The sequence below is a fragment of the Nannobrachium achirus genome (genome assembly GCF_963921795.1).
Source record: "Nannobrachium achirus genome assembly, chromosome: 11".
Classification (NCBI taxonomy): Eukaryota; Metazoa; Chordata; class Actinopteri; order Myctophiformes; family Myctophidae; genus Nannobrachium; species Nannobrachium achirus.
Window position 1 is genome coordinate 46,408,686 of NC_137820.1, and position 17,366 is coordinate 46,426,051.

General features: G+C 42.0%; 1 protein-coding gene across 1 annotated transcript in view; it reads right to left on the reverse strand.

Moving 5' to 3' along the window:
• Positions 1–9,575: 9,575 nt before the first annotated feature.
• sv2bb (synaptic vesicle glycoprotein 2Bb) overlaps positions 9,576–17,366 on the reverse strand; it is a gene marked incomplete at both ends in the record, with an annotated part of 49,974 nt that continues 42,183 nt past the window's right edge. Inside the window, 4 exons of the mRNA XM_080736484.1 lie at positions 9,576–9,759; positions 11,965–12,124; positions 12,790–12,990; positions 16,969–17,102. Coding sequence (XP_080592610.1) covers positions 9,576–9,759; positions 11,965–12,124; positions 12,790–12,990; positions 16,969–17,102 — 679 coding nt within the window. The remainder of the gene's footprint in view (positions 9,760–11,964; positions 12,125–12,789; positions 12,991–16,968; positions 17,103–17,366) is intronic.

A 17,366-nucleotide genomic window follows, 5' to 3' on the forward strand; every position in this document is an offset into this window, starting at 1 on the left:
GGTCTGCTCTTTTTTTTTTACCTCTACACCAAACAGCTATTTGCCAAAAATAGCCAATCTACAAGCTCTCAACGCCTCGCGCTCGCTATTTTTGGCTAAAGTTCTCCTCAGAATCGGTATGCGCCTGCGAGGGTTCAAGTTGTTCATATACAAGAATGATCCTATCACACAAAGATTTGGCGGCCCCCCTGTAGTAACTCTAAGGACCCCCTACCCTAGGGGTCCCGGACCCCCTGTTGAAGACCCCTGGTGTAGGCCTATGTATATAGAGCATCGCAGCGGAAGTGGATTCCTGGTGCCACTTAATATTCCCCATTCATTTTCGCCAGACTTTTACAAAAATATTTATAACAATTATGTTAAGCCTAGAACCAAGCCATCCAGGATTGCAGTGAATCATGACGATAAAACCTTTGATCCTATGTGAAAACATATTTTAATATGACATTGTTTGATATACTACTTTTAATAAATAGCCTACACTTTAATAGCGATTTTCAAAATGTTATTTTCATAGAAACAAAGGTTTTATGGTCATGATTCACTGCAATCCTGAAATATTTTGGGACCAGTAAACCACGCCCACCTCCCTCGTGCCCATGCTCTGGCCTGATTGCACCACCTGTGTGTGAACGGTGTGAACCTGTCCTGATGCCAGCCTCAGCCTGAAGCTGCCTGATCCTCCTGGAGGAAAACGTCACAGCTTTCATTTTTCACCTGTGTTTTATTTGGCTACAGAGTTGTTAACGGTCTATGTAACTCGTTGGCACTGTTCTGGCTTCCATGCCTCTTTTTGTGTAGGAGGGAGGGCACACTGACGGACTGTCATCATGGGACCCGAAACATCTGCAGCATGGCTAACAGAAGAGAGAATAACATCTCTGGTAAATATTTTGTCTATTTTATTTTTTTGTATTATTTATTATTATTGCGACCGTAGGTCGCATTTACCATGAAAACCGGCACATATTGTCCGGATCTCCATAGGCCTCAATGTCTATCCACCTCTTTCCGCGGGAATTTACTGGAGAATGTTTTGCACAACACTGCACCACACTTCCGGTTAACAGCAGACATACAAGCTCACGTCGCGTCGCAGATGCAGCCGTTGTGAGCTTGTAGATCACACTCGGCTGCGGCGCCGGAAGCTCCGTCCAATGTCTGCGCAATGCACGATGGGATGTTGGAAACTTGTGGATAGAGTGTAGCAATTGTAGTCCTCAGAGGCGTCAGAGCCTCTTAGAGAGTGGGGGGGTTGACATGGGGGGGGGGTCATGCACGCGCGAAAAATTGCGTTTTTTCGCGGATTTGATCGCGTTTTATTCGGGTTTCCGCGGTTTATTTCTTTGCAAGCTGTATACCATTTTAAAGCTAAGATTCTTGTGATTCCGAATCCGCAAACCATTTGATTATAGCACCGAAACTCACGCCGCAAACAACGCAGAAGTCCGACATAAACAATAAAGGTTTCCGCGGTTTATTTTTTTGCTAAACAATCGGGAACGGCACACTACACTTTCCCTTTGCCTCTCTCCACAAACACCAGCCAGCAAGATAGTCTATATAGTTATAGTAGATGGACTTCTTGGTACCAACACTCCAACAGACAGACAACACCAGTATCATATAATCATTCAGTTCCAAAAGCTTTTCAGTTAATCTACATAATTTTACACCACTGTCTACTACTACAGCAACTTGCACGCATCGATCCAGACCCCAGTGTTAGGAAACAGTGGTTCTGGTTCACGTAGCCACTAGCCCACAACACTGCAACAGTGTACATTAGCCAGCAGGCAGCATAGCATTAGCATCCATTCCATCATCATTACTCTAACTCTAATATATAGCCACGAGTCACGACTCACCAAGTCTTGAGTTAGGATGAGAGGAGCAGAGGACGATGTTTAATGCCTTTATAGCCTACATGGTCTTGTCTTGATGTTATTCCTTTATGCCTGTAGTGTGTTGTTCATTTCACCATGAGTCCATAATACGCACGGAAGACAGAGAGGTAAAGGGACTTCCTATGAAAGCCATTTCCTCTCTGCACAGAAGCGTATTTCAAAACAAGAGTCTTTATTTTATTTTTTTCATATACAATCGATCATTCAACATGTTTATTTTGAAATTGTCCTGGAAATATAAGTAGCCATAGCCTTTACTACGCGTTTGCAGCGCAGGGGAGGGAAAAAATAAAAAAAAGCACCCCGGCCGGCCAAAAAGGTGGGTGAGATCACGGTTTTATGAAAGTGGGGGTGTCCCGTCGTACTCACAATGAATGGGCGTGACGCGCCTGGTAGTCCTACTGCGGCCATGTTTTGGGGCAAACACAGGCGTTCGACATTAAAACATGAATTCTATGCCAATCAAACAATTGAAACACGTTGTGACATCACATTCCGTCCTTGTTCCTTGTATGCCCATGTATGGAGATCCCTGATCTCCATATATTCTATAGCTGACCTATGACATCACATTGTTGTGACATCACATTGTGACTTTCCATCCTTGTCCCTTGTATGCCCATATATGGAGATACCTGATGTAATCAATATGCCTGATTATAATTACATCTAACAATGCTTCTCCTCCATTCACGTTTGGTGAATGTAGCCTTGGCCAGGAAAATTTGATGTCTTCAGGTGGTTACCATCGATCATAAGGTGTTTCGACCCACAAACCACAACACCCTCCTGATGGCCGGGTCGGCAGTGGTGGCCAAATCACTGCCCATCTCCTCCTCCTGACCAAGGCTAAACTCCCCTCTCCTGCTCTATTAGTTTTTTCCCAACAAGAGGCTTCTCTGGGGAGGTATTGGGTGGGTCCCTCCTGAGGTCTTGAGGTGACACAGGTGCGTAGAGTTCTCCAGTACTGTGGGATTATTCCTGCCTGGATTTCTCCTTCGTCTCACCAACTCACCAACAAAGTTGTGCGCTGCACCTGTGACCCCTCTTCTCCACACTTGGTCCTGGCTTGATGTATTTTTACCTTTTGTGTTCCTGCAGATGTTCTCGCAGTGACACTTTACTTCCAATTTCTCCCCAGCTGATGTTGTTTAGGTGAGCCATCTCGTTAGCTGTGATTAGTTAAGGGCTGTTACCGTTGTGTTTGTATTGTTGAGTCTCACATACTCCCCCCCTCTCGGGAGACTCTGAGGGTATCTGAATAAATGTCTGTAGCTTGAGTTGGTGCCCTCTCGCGAGTACTGTGCATGAGGTTGCTAACCTCATACACCCACGCCAGGCTCTTCCTGGTGGTCATCTGTCTCTCCAGCGTCACCGACCTTCCTCGGTTTCCATCCAGACTTTCCTGGAAGTCACTGGTTGCCCAGAGTTCTATGATTATAATTACATCTAACGATGCTTCTCCTCCATTCACGTTTGGTGAATGTAGCCTTGGCCAGGAAAATTTGATGTCTTCAGGTGGTTACCATCGATCATAAGGTGTTTCGACCCACAAACCACAACACCCTCCTGATGGCCGGGTCGGCAGTGGTGGCCAAATCACTGCCCATCTCCTCCTCCTGACCAAGGCTAAACTCCCCTCTCCTGCTCTATTAGTTTTTTCCCAACAAGAGGCTTCTCTGGGGAGGTATTGGGTGGGTCCCTCCTGAGGTCTTGAGGTGACACAGGTGTGTAGAGTATATATCCATATATGGACATATTGTGAGTCTCATGTGGTCTACATAAGACATCTATGATGTCAGACGTCAGTCATATCCATATTTATTTGGGAACATATTTTATCCAACTTAAACAACCAATCGCAACACGAAACACACTTGCAAATGAATTCCGTCCTGCGTGAGGCGTTTTACTGGTTATCAGATTATCATTGGATGACTGTCGGGCTATTATCTACACTCTACAGGCTTGCTGTTGCAGGCTATTTGGCGAATGGAGGTCTTGGGTGACGAGATGTTTTACTGCAAACTAAGGGTTGTTTCATTTTGTGTTTATTGTCCAGGGTTTGGCATGCCATAAACTTTTTTCATGGACAAACAAAGTAAACTCACTACACTGATGGATTCAGTTTATTTGTTTAATTTGTCACAGCCACAGAAACATACAGTAACCAAACAGAAAAAAATAAATACAAAATCAAACCATAAAACACTCAATAACACACAAAATAACCTTCAGCATTTTCACAAACCGACAGACAAATATAAAAACTAAAGGACAAATTATGGCTTTTCATTTATTTGTTTTACATTAAATGCCAGATACAGAATACAAATCAAAAAATAAATAGTTACATGAATTAAAAAGACATTGTATTCATAATAAGCCATTTCACTGTTATACAAATGGAGCGATATGGTACCAGAATATCAACAAACACACAAACTTTAAGGACATGCTTTTTGTACTAATAGATGTTGACCTTAATATTCAGCTTCACTTTGGCAATCCAACTCAAATTCTGAAAGTTTTAGTGAACACGCACGAGCCCAAAAAATTACTACAAATATTTTACAACTCTGAAATTCTTGCGTGTGTGGATGACAAATCTGTCAGAGAAACAGGAATTTCCTCAGGCCGCATTCACACTAAAGAGTGTGAATGAGAATGAGGGGGGAGGGTGTTGTCCAATTCATTCTCTATGGAAGTCACATGATTTCATTCCTCTTCCAAGCCTCTTGGCTTAAAGCTTGGCTTAAATCAAGCCAAGAGGCTTGGAAGAGTCATGAAACCATGTGACTTCCATAGAGAATGAATAGGACGACACCCTTCCATCACATTCTCAAAGGACAAGGAGTGTCGAAGCCTCAGACACTGAGCATTCGGCTTTGTCGGGTGTCTATGCGAACACAATTGGCCCATGTTCAAGCGATGGAAGCTGAGCGGAGAGGGTGATATTATTGACCATTGCACATACTCCTACAGGCTGGGGCTCCTCGCTGGCAGGTGAGTCGGATACAACAGCAGTGACAACAGTCACAACACAGAAATGTGCGTGGAGAGAATTAATTGGCATAACGACTAAATTGGGGAGAAAAAGGGGTAAAAAAAACATTTGGTTAAAAAAAATCTACAGTATTTAAAATTAAAGACACTCTCTTTTTTATAACCCTAACCATTTTAAATCTTTTGAAATGATAGATAATATTTTTTAAATGTAGGAAACAAAAAAAGTCACAACCCACTGTTTGGGAAACGGTGCCTTATTATGGTACAGGTACAGTATGAAAGTAAAGACAAACTAAATAACCAACACTGCTTCCACATCGAAGCCATTCCATGGAACCAATGACTGCGCGAGAAGATGAGGGAGTGCATTTAGTATGTTAGTATATCCAGTCTGCTAAAGAAGCTTGACTTATTGAGCAGCTGTTTGAATGTTCATTTCAATGGCCAGTTGGCCACTGATAAATTACTGGCTTATTATGTGGTGACATCCTGCTCCACGCGTTGAGAAAATACTACAGACATGGGCAACATGGGAGACATGGGAAGCTAGAGCCCGACCTATATTTTGGATATCGGCCATTAAAAAAAATACATTTTAGTTGTGTTTAGTTTTTTTCTACCTATCAAAGTTATTTGTGTTTATTTTTATTTAACTTTTCGCAACTTTGATTGGGCAAAAACATCTTTGATTCTCAGTGGTCTAGGACTCACACATCGGAACCCAAAAATCTAGCATCAATAGGGCTCAAAAAAAGCAATATTCTTGTTCTCCATTTCCTGAAACAATTGCCTTTGTGATTGCCATTGGCCTTATTAGTACACATTACAAGACATGAAACAGCTTATGACGAATGTGTATCCAACTAAAGTGGTGGTGGTGGTAGCAGTTACTTGAAAGCCAGAGAAGGCTACAATATAGCAACGTTTTATTAATATACATATTTTTCGTTCTTACAGTGAGACACAGACAGTAAACATTATCCAAGGACCGGTTTCATATAGATTAGTAGACCATTTGATCATAGGTCAGATTTTACCCAAGGCGAAGCAAACTACAGCTGGTTAAAAGATACAGTATGTCAATGAGGTGTCTGTCTCTTCATCTGATCTTGTACAGTACGAGATACAAATGAAAACATTTAGTCTTTCTGGGACAGGGAAATATCTTGGTCATTGAGAAATAATTCTCATCAAGTGCTTTTCCAAGGCCTAACTCAAGGTTCCATGTGTTTTCTTACCAACCATGATAGGACAAATCTATGCCACAAAGAGGGGGACAGCCCGTAAATCCGACCTCTCAGGGCTAGGATTAGGTTTAGGCATAGTTTTACTGAGGTTAGGGTTAGGGTTAAGAGGTCGAACTGATGCCATGTTACCACAAAGAGTTTGAAACAAATGTTTTTGGTACATGTGTGAATCCAGCTGTTGATGCATTTGGGAAACGGATAATGTCTAATTTCTACTTTGTCATGATTGATACCACAGTGTTGCATGACGGAGGACGCATCATGGAATGTGTCGTACGACCAAGTATATATCAGACATTTCAAAGGGCTATGATTTTGAAGGAAACCGGTCCAAGATATTTCAAAACGACACACCATGTTAAAAGACACATTGAAAAACTGAAAAATAACACACAAACATGCAGTCAGTCAGTCAGTCAAAACCATTTACCTAAAGAAACAGTCACAGCACACAGACAGGAATGTGCGCATCAGTGATTCTCCAAATGCAACTATAGCATTTCCCCATAACCTTTATTACTTTATATATTTGTTCTCATAGACTTTCTCATATTTATACAATAAGGTTTCTTAAATGGGAAAACTAAATGTGATGCCTTTTTGAGGAGATAAAATGGCAATTACAGACACGAGTGTGGGAAGCTTTGTTCGAAAGCATACGTCCAGTGCGCAGTGTAAAATATGGACAATCACCATCCATTAATACACTCAAAAGTTGAATTAACCCTCCAGATTAACAATCTCAAATGTTAGGCGAAGTGTGTGAACGTGAGACAGAAGGGAACAGCAACAATACATACACAAGCACACTAAGATGACCCAACCAGCTGTGATTGTCAGTCTCGTCCACAAGGTGGCACAATTGTGGCATTTTCTATTTCAGGACCAGGCCAATTGGTTCTGAGGATGGACTGAACTCACAACTACAAGTTGATTTTAGAAAAGGAAAAAGAATGGATGAGATAAACAAAACGAATACATTGAGGGTCCAGAGGTAATGTAGTTGGGAGATAAGAGAACATGTTGGAGCTAAACTTGACGTAGAGTTATGTTTAGGATTTTAACAGGAAGACATAGAGGATAAAAATCGTACAACATTGTAGAAAGATTTCTTGGTGTATGAAAATACCCCATTGTCCCCCACAAGTGCAGCATAGGACAGTGTAAACTATCAATCTATTCTAAATGGCAACCTATTGACACAAGCTGCATTTTAGGTGCATAACACCACATATTACCCTTTGTGGAAACATGTTGGTCTCCATTTGCGCAGTACACGCATAAAAAAAGGAAATGTAACCATTTGAGTGCCCTGTGAGAGGGAGTTCAGGTCAATTCATATATCTTGAACAGACGCCTTTAAACGATTTTCTGTTGATTGTCTACACATAGTGGTAAGGTACGTGTACGATATGTAAAATGGGTTTGTCACAGAGGACAAACCCATTTTCAATCTGTTCATCTTCTTCTTCTTTCGTGTTCATAATTGAATACTATAACCCAGGGGTGGTTTGTGGATGATCAGATATTATGTTCCTACTAGTTCTGTGCCTCGAAGGATCAGATTCATTGTGTCGGTGTAAATTAGAAGACCCCTTTGTAATTACAAGATTGGAGTCCAGGGAGGGTAGACAATAACCATAAGAGAGTACAGCAGAAGAGGGAGAGGTGCATTATGGGACAGTGTAGCCTACACTTTGATTCAGTATCAAGACAATAGCCAAATGACACTGGAAAAAATATGGCATGCTGTCTTGATACTTAAAACTGTCAAATAAAGTTGACTTGAAGTTGACAGAAATTCAATAAATCACTGGGGATATATTTGGCGCTTTGTAAAACTGTCAAATGGGGCCTTCTGTCTGATGACACAATAATAAGGGAATGTTATCTGTTCAGGTCTCCATGATGTACAGCAAGTGATTCATTAAAAACGTAGCAGAACTAACTTCAAACAACCAGAAGCAGACATTTGCTATTTACTGTATAAACACATAAAGGTTACAAGACAATTGAACAATTTTTTGGTCGCATTATTTTATGGCCATAGATTTGAAGTCCAACAACAAAGCGTCTGGTATCAAGAGAAAACAAATGATCTCTGCTGGTCAAAGTTTTGGTCAAAAATGGAGAAATGACCAGCCTCTTTGACTATTTTTCCATTTCAGTCGATTTTCACAATAAAAGAAAAGTCTGCCAAAGTTTGTTCCCCAGCCACAGTGGTGGGAGAATTGAAAACGCTAACCAGCCACACAACCCACAAATTGCCAGCGTTTTATAGTAATCAGTTTGGCAGAATTTAAATGAACAACATGGCAACTTGTTTCAAACTGGATTCACACAAGAAAATTAACAATGAATATTTCAGTCATCATTACTTTAACATCATCATTTTGCCTCCTCCTCAACTTTGTGTACCATATCGTCGTTGTCAGGTGGAAACCTTGTATGTCCAAAACCTTCCTTTTATTGTGATTTTCAAAATGATTTAAACTAGTGAAAATAGTCTACAAGCAACGCCTCACGGTTTTGTGTGCTTGTAGATTTGCTATTTTCACTAGTTTTGTGCGACGTCTTGTACGATGAAGCAGGGCTTTACTTTAAGGTTTCTGCCCCACAGTGATGATATGTATGTAACTAATATACATCCCACACAACTAAACCAACCGCCATTATGACATCCTTTATAAGTTTACATCAGGGGTCTTCAATGTTTTTCAGGCCAAGGACCCCTTAGCTGAGAGAGAGATGAAGCAGGGACCCCCACTACATATTGTGTTGCAGATTATACTTTTTCATATGTTTCATAGATGGCTTCATAGACTTATTTTACAGCACTGTCATCAGTCTGTATTTTCAGACATTTAACCACTTAAACCGTCGATACTTAGTAAACTTGATCTTTCACTCTGTACTTGGTCTGCTCCTTTTTTTCCCTCTACACCAAACCTCGTCTGAAAATAGCCAATCTGCTATTTTTGGCTAACGTTCTCCTCAGAATAGGGTTCAAATGGTTAATGTAAAAAAATATATATCATACCACACAAAGATTTGGTGCCCTCCCTGTAGTAACTCTTAGGACCCCATAAGTGTCCCGGACCCCCTGTTGAAGACCCCTGCTTAACGTAAACATCATCCCCCTTCTCTGACACCCGTACAAAACTTGAGATGAAAATGTTTCAAATACTTGAAATAAAACAAACCAGCTGAATTCTACAATGATAATAATAATGCGAGCTAAGCTGCCCGTCTGTACTGTCTGGTGGAGTGCTGGGTGAAGTCAGTTACAGTATATGGCATCATTAAGCAGTATTCAAATGTTTGAAACACTTTAGCAAGATTGGGGTGTTAATTTTACCGTCTGATCCCACCCCTCCCAACATCCCCACAACGTGACCTTTGACTGTTGACCTCACTGCAGGATTTTCTCCCGGGTGTCGGGCAGCTTGAGCGCCACCAGTCCGCCACAGACCAGGGCGGTGAACGAGAGCAGGATGGGCACGGCTTTGGTGATGCCGACGAAGCTGGCAAAGATGGAGCTGCCCAGCACGGCGGCCAGTTTACACAGAGCATTCAGAACTCCGAACGCAGTGGCCCTGAGGGAGAGGATTCACAGAAGGAAGAGAATGAAAGAGAGGTAACTTATGCTCAGGAATGTTAAAAGGGGGACTTTTCTGTGGCTGTGCAATCATTACTGATGGTCAGTGTAGTAGTAGTTAATTGAACTAAAATACTCATTGCACACAACTGTATATTGATGGAGAATCTTTTTAGTTATCCTGCTTACAGAGGGCATGTCCCAGAATAGCCTCGCATAGCCAGACAATATCACTGCGTTGCTATTAGTCTGTTTCTTCCCAGTGTTATTCTTTTCCCAAGGGGCGGTTACAAAAAGATTCCAACTATCAAACCGACTCTATTGGTGAGACCTACAACCAAGCAAAGTAGCGCAAAGGTGATACACCCGCCCTACATTTGCATACTGGGCCCTGGTTGGAGTCAGTTTTTTCATTTTTTTTCCAAGGGGCGGTAACAAAAAGATTCTAACCAACAACCAATCAGTAGCGCAAAGGTGATACGTCTGCCTTACATTTGCATAATGTAGGGTGACCATATTCTGAAAATCCAAAAAGAGGACACTCTACCCGGCATATATATATATATATATATATATATATATATATATATATATATATATATATATATATAATTTTTCCCCCAATTTTTTTTTCTATTACTAGTTTACCGCTCAATTATGCCCTATACCACTAATAGCCTATTATGTATTCAATTTTGAGGGGGTTCCAATTGGACCCTTTACAAATCTATTAATAGGCTAGAGATCCACTGATAAAGTATGCCTTTTGGCTCCTGTATGAACGTTCAGCTTTGTAACTAAATAAAAGAGAGGTAGCCCATTATTCAAACCGCCGTATCTTCTGCTTTACAAGGTTGTAGAAAAGATTCTGTCAATTTAGTTAGCAGAAGAGCTCTCACCTCGCACAGACTGTCTTGTAAGCTACTTTGCAGTGTTATGGGCTTGAAGCAGAACTTTTATAATTGTAAATGCCTAAATGGACACAGAAGACTACCAGCTTTGCTGACAGAACGCTCTGCTTCTCAATGTTGGTCACTCGCACCTTTTGTGCATTTCATCAGTGATTGAAAGCCGCGGTCGTCGCGAGCACCTTCGCCTCGCCGATACGCATCCGTAGAGCCGTCTCCCGTCATTTTTAGACCAGGTTTGAGGGAGTAGCAGGCAAGATTCCTTCACCAATGTAAACACAGTTGCTGAGGGAGTGAGCATTAATAGCGTTTGCAGTTCGTTTGGCCCTGCGCTGCGCGATCTGCTGCAGAGCTCCGCTCTGCTCTGCCTCTGATCTGAAAGCGAGACAGGCTGAGGGAGGGAGGGATCGCAGGCCATGTCGCAGGCAGAGAGTATGAATAATACACGTTCCGGGGTTAGCGCCTCTCACAGTGTGTTTCCAAAAGAACCATTGAACGTGCATTGTAAATGTCCGTGCTTAAACTGTGATATGCGCGAAACCCCGGACATTTGAAGGAATTTATAAAACCCCCCCGGACCGGCCGGACAGCCCCCTAAAAGAGGACATGTCCGGGCAAAAGAGGACGTATGGTCACCCTAGCATAATGGGCCCTGGTTGGTTTCTCACGGCCTAAAGCCCGCCCTACATTTGCATACTTGGTTCCTCAAAACTTGTAAGCCGGCGTGAAATAATTGAATAACTGAGTGGGGCCAGACCTACACATTTTGTTTTGCAGAAGCATATTTTTTCAGTCAGTTATATACGGTAGCTGTAGACCGCAGAATGAATGCACAGGAATTTGAGTATCCAAATGTGACTAGGGCTGTCATTATAACAACATTTATGTTGACTATTAATTGTCATACTAATAATTGCAATTAACAATTTAATTGTGTTTTTGGAAATAAAAAGGAATGTTTGGGCTTTTAGGCTTCGTAATCAAAAATTGCACAGGGCAGATTCAGAACTGAACAGCCATTCATTGTATTGGCTGCAGCTGCATTGCATACATCGCAGTGTATTATAAGGTCATGCCTGCCATGTTTTGACCCTTCTAAACATATTTCCTTAACAACTTCAACAGCTTCTTAACATAATATTAGCCTACAGGAAAATAAACTACAAAATAAACCTAGGATTTCATTCCTTATCAAAGACAAAAGACATGCTTGCCACCGTACCGATTAATAAATGGAAAATACTGTTGAAATTAAGGAACCACTGGAATTTCACAATCAAATCACTGCGCCATACCTTTTGGAACATGGGTACAGCTCCACTGTGACCACCTGTATGCCGTTCCAGGCAGCTACACTCACACCACAGAACAGACACTGCAGGGCAATGAGAGCCGACTGACTGAAACCCAGGAATAGGAAGAAGGTACAGCCTGCTGAGATCAACATAGAGCCACCTGTCGCGTGGGCGGAGAGGGAGACAGGGAGAGACAGGAAAGTGACCCACTGTGTTGCTTCCCATCAAACGACAATGAATAGTTATTTTCATACAGGCTGCACCCATATTGTTTGTGATTTTATAAACATATGATGAACTGTAGGCTACTTCTAAAGAAACATTGAAAAGCTCAAAACAAACATTATACCGTAATTGCCGGACTATAAGCCGCAGCTTTTTTCCCATGTTTTAACTCTGCGGCTTATATAACGGTGCGCTTATATAACGATTTTTACAGCTAGCGGCCAGTTAGTTAGTTTTACAATGGTCTTTAACAATGACTTATATATAGATTTTTACAGCTAACGGCCACCAGGGGCGCTCTAGCAGGAAGCAGGAAGGACACCTACGGCTTATATGTAAACATTTGTTTTTTGTTCTAAATTTAGCTGGTGTGGCTTATATTCAGGTGCGGCTTATAGTCCAGCAATTACGGAAATTAAGCGTCAATAAACACAAACTTGAGTACGAAAAATGGGAACTCATACTGTGTGCAGAATCCTTGCAGAATCCTTTCACAACCAATACAAAATGTAAATGATATCTCCCCCTGTGCCGATGCTAAGATAAAGACGGTGCGAGACCCCGCCCAAATGAACAATAACGTTAAAAAAGAAAAATCACCTATGATCTTAATCCTGCCGATTTTCTCCATGAAGAGGGCCGAGATGATGTTGCCAGGCAACACGGCCAGGCTCCCCAGGAAGCTGACCAAATAAATGAGGACGTCGTTGTCGTCTAGGGTGTCCAGGTGGCAGCCATGTTTGTTGTGGGTGAAGGTGGCGTTCTCCATCCTACAGTCGATGAATTTCTCCCTCCATAGATCTGCAGAGAACAATGCAATTAAACGCCACACTCACACTCTCTCTGTGTGAGCGTGCCGTGAGTGTACAACTTTGCATTTGTGTACACTCGGAGTTAAGGAACTGTAAAGCAGTGGTTCTCAATCTGTGGGTCGCGACCCCACATGATTTTTATTTTTTTTGGGGGGGGTGGGGGGTCCTTAGATGACTGTAAAGTGACAATTTAAGGACTTTTAAAAAATACCATTACTGCATCAAAAGTAATCAACAAACTATACTATAAAAACTGGACAAAAATCGGCCAATTGTCAAAAGAAATTGGGTATAATAGCTGATCTACATTATAAAACGGCTTTTGTAAAGAAACAGCTTTTTATTAAGTAAAATAGTTAACCTACAAAACTGTCTCTACAATTCTTTATTAAATATACTTTGTGCTTGGGGTGTAAATAGCTTACAGGATTTTCATATGCTTCTGTCAGCCTTTATTCAAAGCCCTCATACATTATGCATTAACTCTCAAATACCTGGAACGCGCCCGAGTCGCGTTAGATTTTAACCACTTTAACCATTATTTTATGCTTTAGCTATTGAAAAATAGCAGATATTCAAGCTCACAGCGCGGCACCGAGTGCCGCGCTGCGAGCTTGTAGATCTTCTATTTTTGAAAAACCGAGAAAATGTGTGCAAGTCTTTGAATATCTTTGACCCGATCTTTGACCCGACTTCTAAATCCTTCTTCTAAATCATGCTGTTCTCAAACTTTTTCATGTCAAGGACCCCCAAAATTACAGGTATTTGGCCGCGGACCCCCATCTCAAAATATGTTGTTCCAGGGACCACCCAAGAAGCAAATATTTGAGTTATAAATGTTCGCTTTTAAATAGATATATTCAAAGACTTGCAAAGAAATATCATGACTTTTCAAAAATAGCAGATCTACAAGCTCGCAGCGCGGCACTCGGTGCCGCGCTGTGAGCTTGTAGATCTGCTATTTTTCAATAGTTAAAGCAGTCAATAATCGTAGGCCTAAATGGGTTATAATAAGTGCTATCCACTGTTTCCCCGAGAGTACACACAACAGAGCCCTATGAAGTCACATTTATTTTGTCCCCAAATAAATCTCTTTTACATAAATGTTTTTATAGGATATAAATGGGGGTGTTGGATTTACATGTTTACCCATTTCAATGTAAGAAAGTTACTGTGTAATCAATAACTTATAATAATAACCACATAGGGGTGTCACAAAAAAAGGAAGAAACTAAAGAAATCTGAATTTAGTTTTTGTCGCATTCCTAAGTCAATAATTTGATGACCAGCGGAGAGTGTAATTCACGGGTCTTCAACGTTTTCAGGCCAAGGACCCCTTAGTTGAGCTCACAACGCCTCGCAGCGCGAGGCATTGTGAGCTTGTAGATCTGCTATTTTTGGCTACAGTTCTCAGAATATGGACACTAGGGTTCAAGTTGTTAATATAAAAAGGATTGGAAGATTTGGAGGACCGCCTGTAGTAACTCTGAGGACCCCCTAGGGGCCCCCTGTTGAAGACCCCTGGTGTAATTGATTGCGACCAAAGGTCGCATTTACCCTGGAAAACCTTGTCGCTTGAGTGACCTTCTGTAATCTTTCCGTACAGGAAGTGATGTCAGTGTGATGTCAGCGAGTTGTGACATCACTTCCTGTACGGGGCGGCTACACAAGACTAAGAAAGACAAAAAAAAGAGAAGGATACACAAGACTAAGAAAGACAAAAAAAAGAGAAGAATAAAAAAGGAAAAAAGGAGGAGGAGGATAAAGATACCAAAAGGAGAGAGAAGAAAGGGTGGATGAGGTACAATGTGCAGTCGGCAGTCTCAGAAAAGAAAATGTAACAAGGAGGTGGCAACGGGGCGGCCAGATAAAGTTATTAGGCCTGGATTCGACTTCAAGTCGACGCACAGGATTCCAGAAGTGTAGCGCTTATTCGCTCTTGTATCAAACCGGTACTCGAAACGTTCTTAGAATTTAACATATTTTCTAAAGTAAATATGGGGGCGGCTGTGTTAAGAACGTTTCATTGTCAAGCTCAACGTTGGGCATTTGGACCTATACATGGAGAAATGGAGCAAACCTGTTTGGCCTAAACATGGAGATATGGAGAACACTATATATGGAGATAGTCCAGTCCATCATGTCATATGGGACTACCGTCATAGACAGTAGCCATTGTTAGGCCGGAGTCAATGGCTGTCTGTCTGACTGTCTGTAGAGGAAGTGATGTCACATGACATACTTTTTATGCCCATATACGAGTCATTCTGTACCACATCTCCATGTTTAGGCAAACTCCACACAGAAAGGCCCTATCGCCAACCCCAACTAGGGTGTGGGCGATAGGGCCTTTATGTGTGGAGTTTGCATGTTCTCCCTGTGTCTCCTAGGGTTGATACCCTCACAAAAACATGAACAAACTCACCCCAGAATGACAACAACTAGAATCGTCAGAGAAACGCTGTGGTTGGCCAGATGGTCAAGAATTGGCGCGACCTCGCCCTTTAGGGCGAGGTCGCATGTCACCCTGAGGTCGCATGTCACTCTCAGGTGTCTTACTAGTAAAATAAGTAATTTTTTGGGTCAGCTACTCATTTGGAGAATCGTGACAGTGACACCCTTAAAACCACAGCAAAATGCAGTTTTTTTTTTAATTCTATTTATATGTTTTCACACATACAAAGGAAGCCACATGCAGATAGCACCAAGCAGTATGTGTGCTCTACTGTATATTGTTACAGTAGAACCAGTACTACAGTATGTATATATGGTTACAGTAGGGCCGATACAACTGTATATGGTTTACAGTAGAGCCAGTAGCTCAGCTACTGGGCAAAGTACTGTATATCAAGTATTGTGGCTTTGCAATGCAGCCCAGGTTCAATATGCTTTATCAGTGAAACATGTAGTCAATGACATTGATGATTGTATGTATTTGTTTTCCAAATCTCCATGTTTCAATCATATTGAACAGGACTTGATAATTGCAGTTGCAAATGCTTGTTTGACCTACAGTACCTGATTTGTGTCCAGATGGTTTAATACATGAACAATGACAATGTTTGGCTGTTACTCCTGCGATACTGTCATGGTGCCATGAATCTCAATTCTACTTTCTGTCCTCTGTGCTGATCAAATATTTATCCCTCCATGCCTGGCTTATTGCTCTCAGGAGTGTTGCAGGAGACAGTTGATTGAGTATTTGGTCTGTTCTCAAACAACAAACAACTATTATTAACTATTAATGAACTATTATCCCTATCCATTGACCTAGCTGTATGGGTTGATTTAGTTCTGATTGAACTAACACTCAGGACTTTACTGTGTGCTAGATCTAGCCCCTTAAATACTTGATCTACAAGCTCATGGCACGACATAATGTGATGCGTTGCAGGCTTGTAGAACAGCTGTTTTCGCTATCCCAGCTAGGGACACCAGGACGGTTGAAGTGGATAAACCAGGGTTCCCCAATAGCCTATAGGTGGCCCGCGGGCCATTTGCGGCCCACGGGGGGCTACTGTCAGGCCCCCACCAACCCCAGTAATAATGGTGGTATAAGAGCAGCAACAACACTAGTATATCGTCGTTGTCGGGTGGAAACCTCCTATCTCCAAATTTGTACGTTCTTTCGCAAAGTAAAGCCCTGCTTCATCATTCAAGGCCGTCTCAACAAAAGTAGTGAAAACAGCAGATCTACAAGCACACAACGCCTCGCACCGCGAGGCGTTGTGTGCTTGTAGATCGGCTGTTTTCACTAGTTTAAATATTTTATAAATTCAAAACGAACGGTTTTGGACGTACAAGATTTTCACCCGACAACGACGAAAACTGTCGCTGGAGTAGCGGGAACGCCACCGTCGCCCCCTGCAATGTTGTGACCCTCGGCTTGGTACCCTAGACATAATTCGGCCCTTGGGGAAAACTAACTGGGGAACCCTGGGATAAACCTCCCGTACGTGACACCTACCTGTGTTGTAGAACTCAGTGGATCGGATGGTGCAGTTCACAAATACTGTATCTGTTGACCTGATATCCTCAAAATAACAATCTTCAAACAGTGAGTCCTCAAACTTCACTGACTTCATCTCTAGCTTGATGAACCTACAGAGGTGGGATGGCACACACACGCGCACACACACATACATATACACAACACACACACAAACAAACCAACCAACACACAGAGATAACATGGAGACTCACTTCTATGGCTTTGACAACCACAGAACCAAAATGGACACAAGGTAGGCTACTGTAGCTCTTCCTGATGTATCATGACAACCACCTCGGGTAATTGTAAGATGGCCACAAGTATACAGTGTGTTGCTATTGCTTGTGTGGCCAAAATACAGTGTGTTGCTAGTG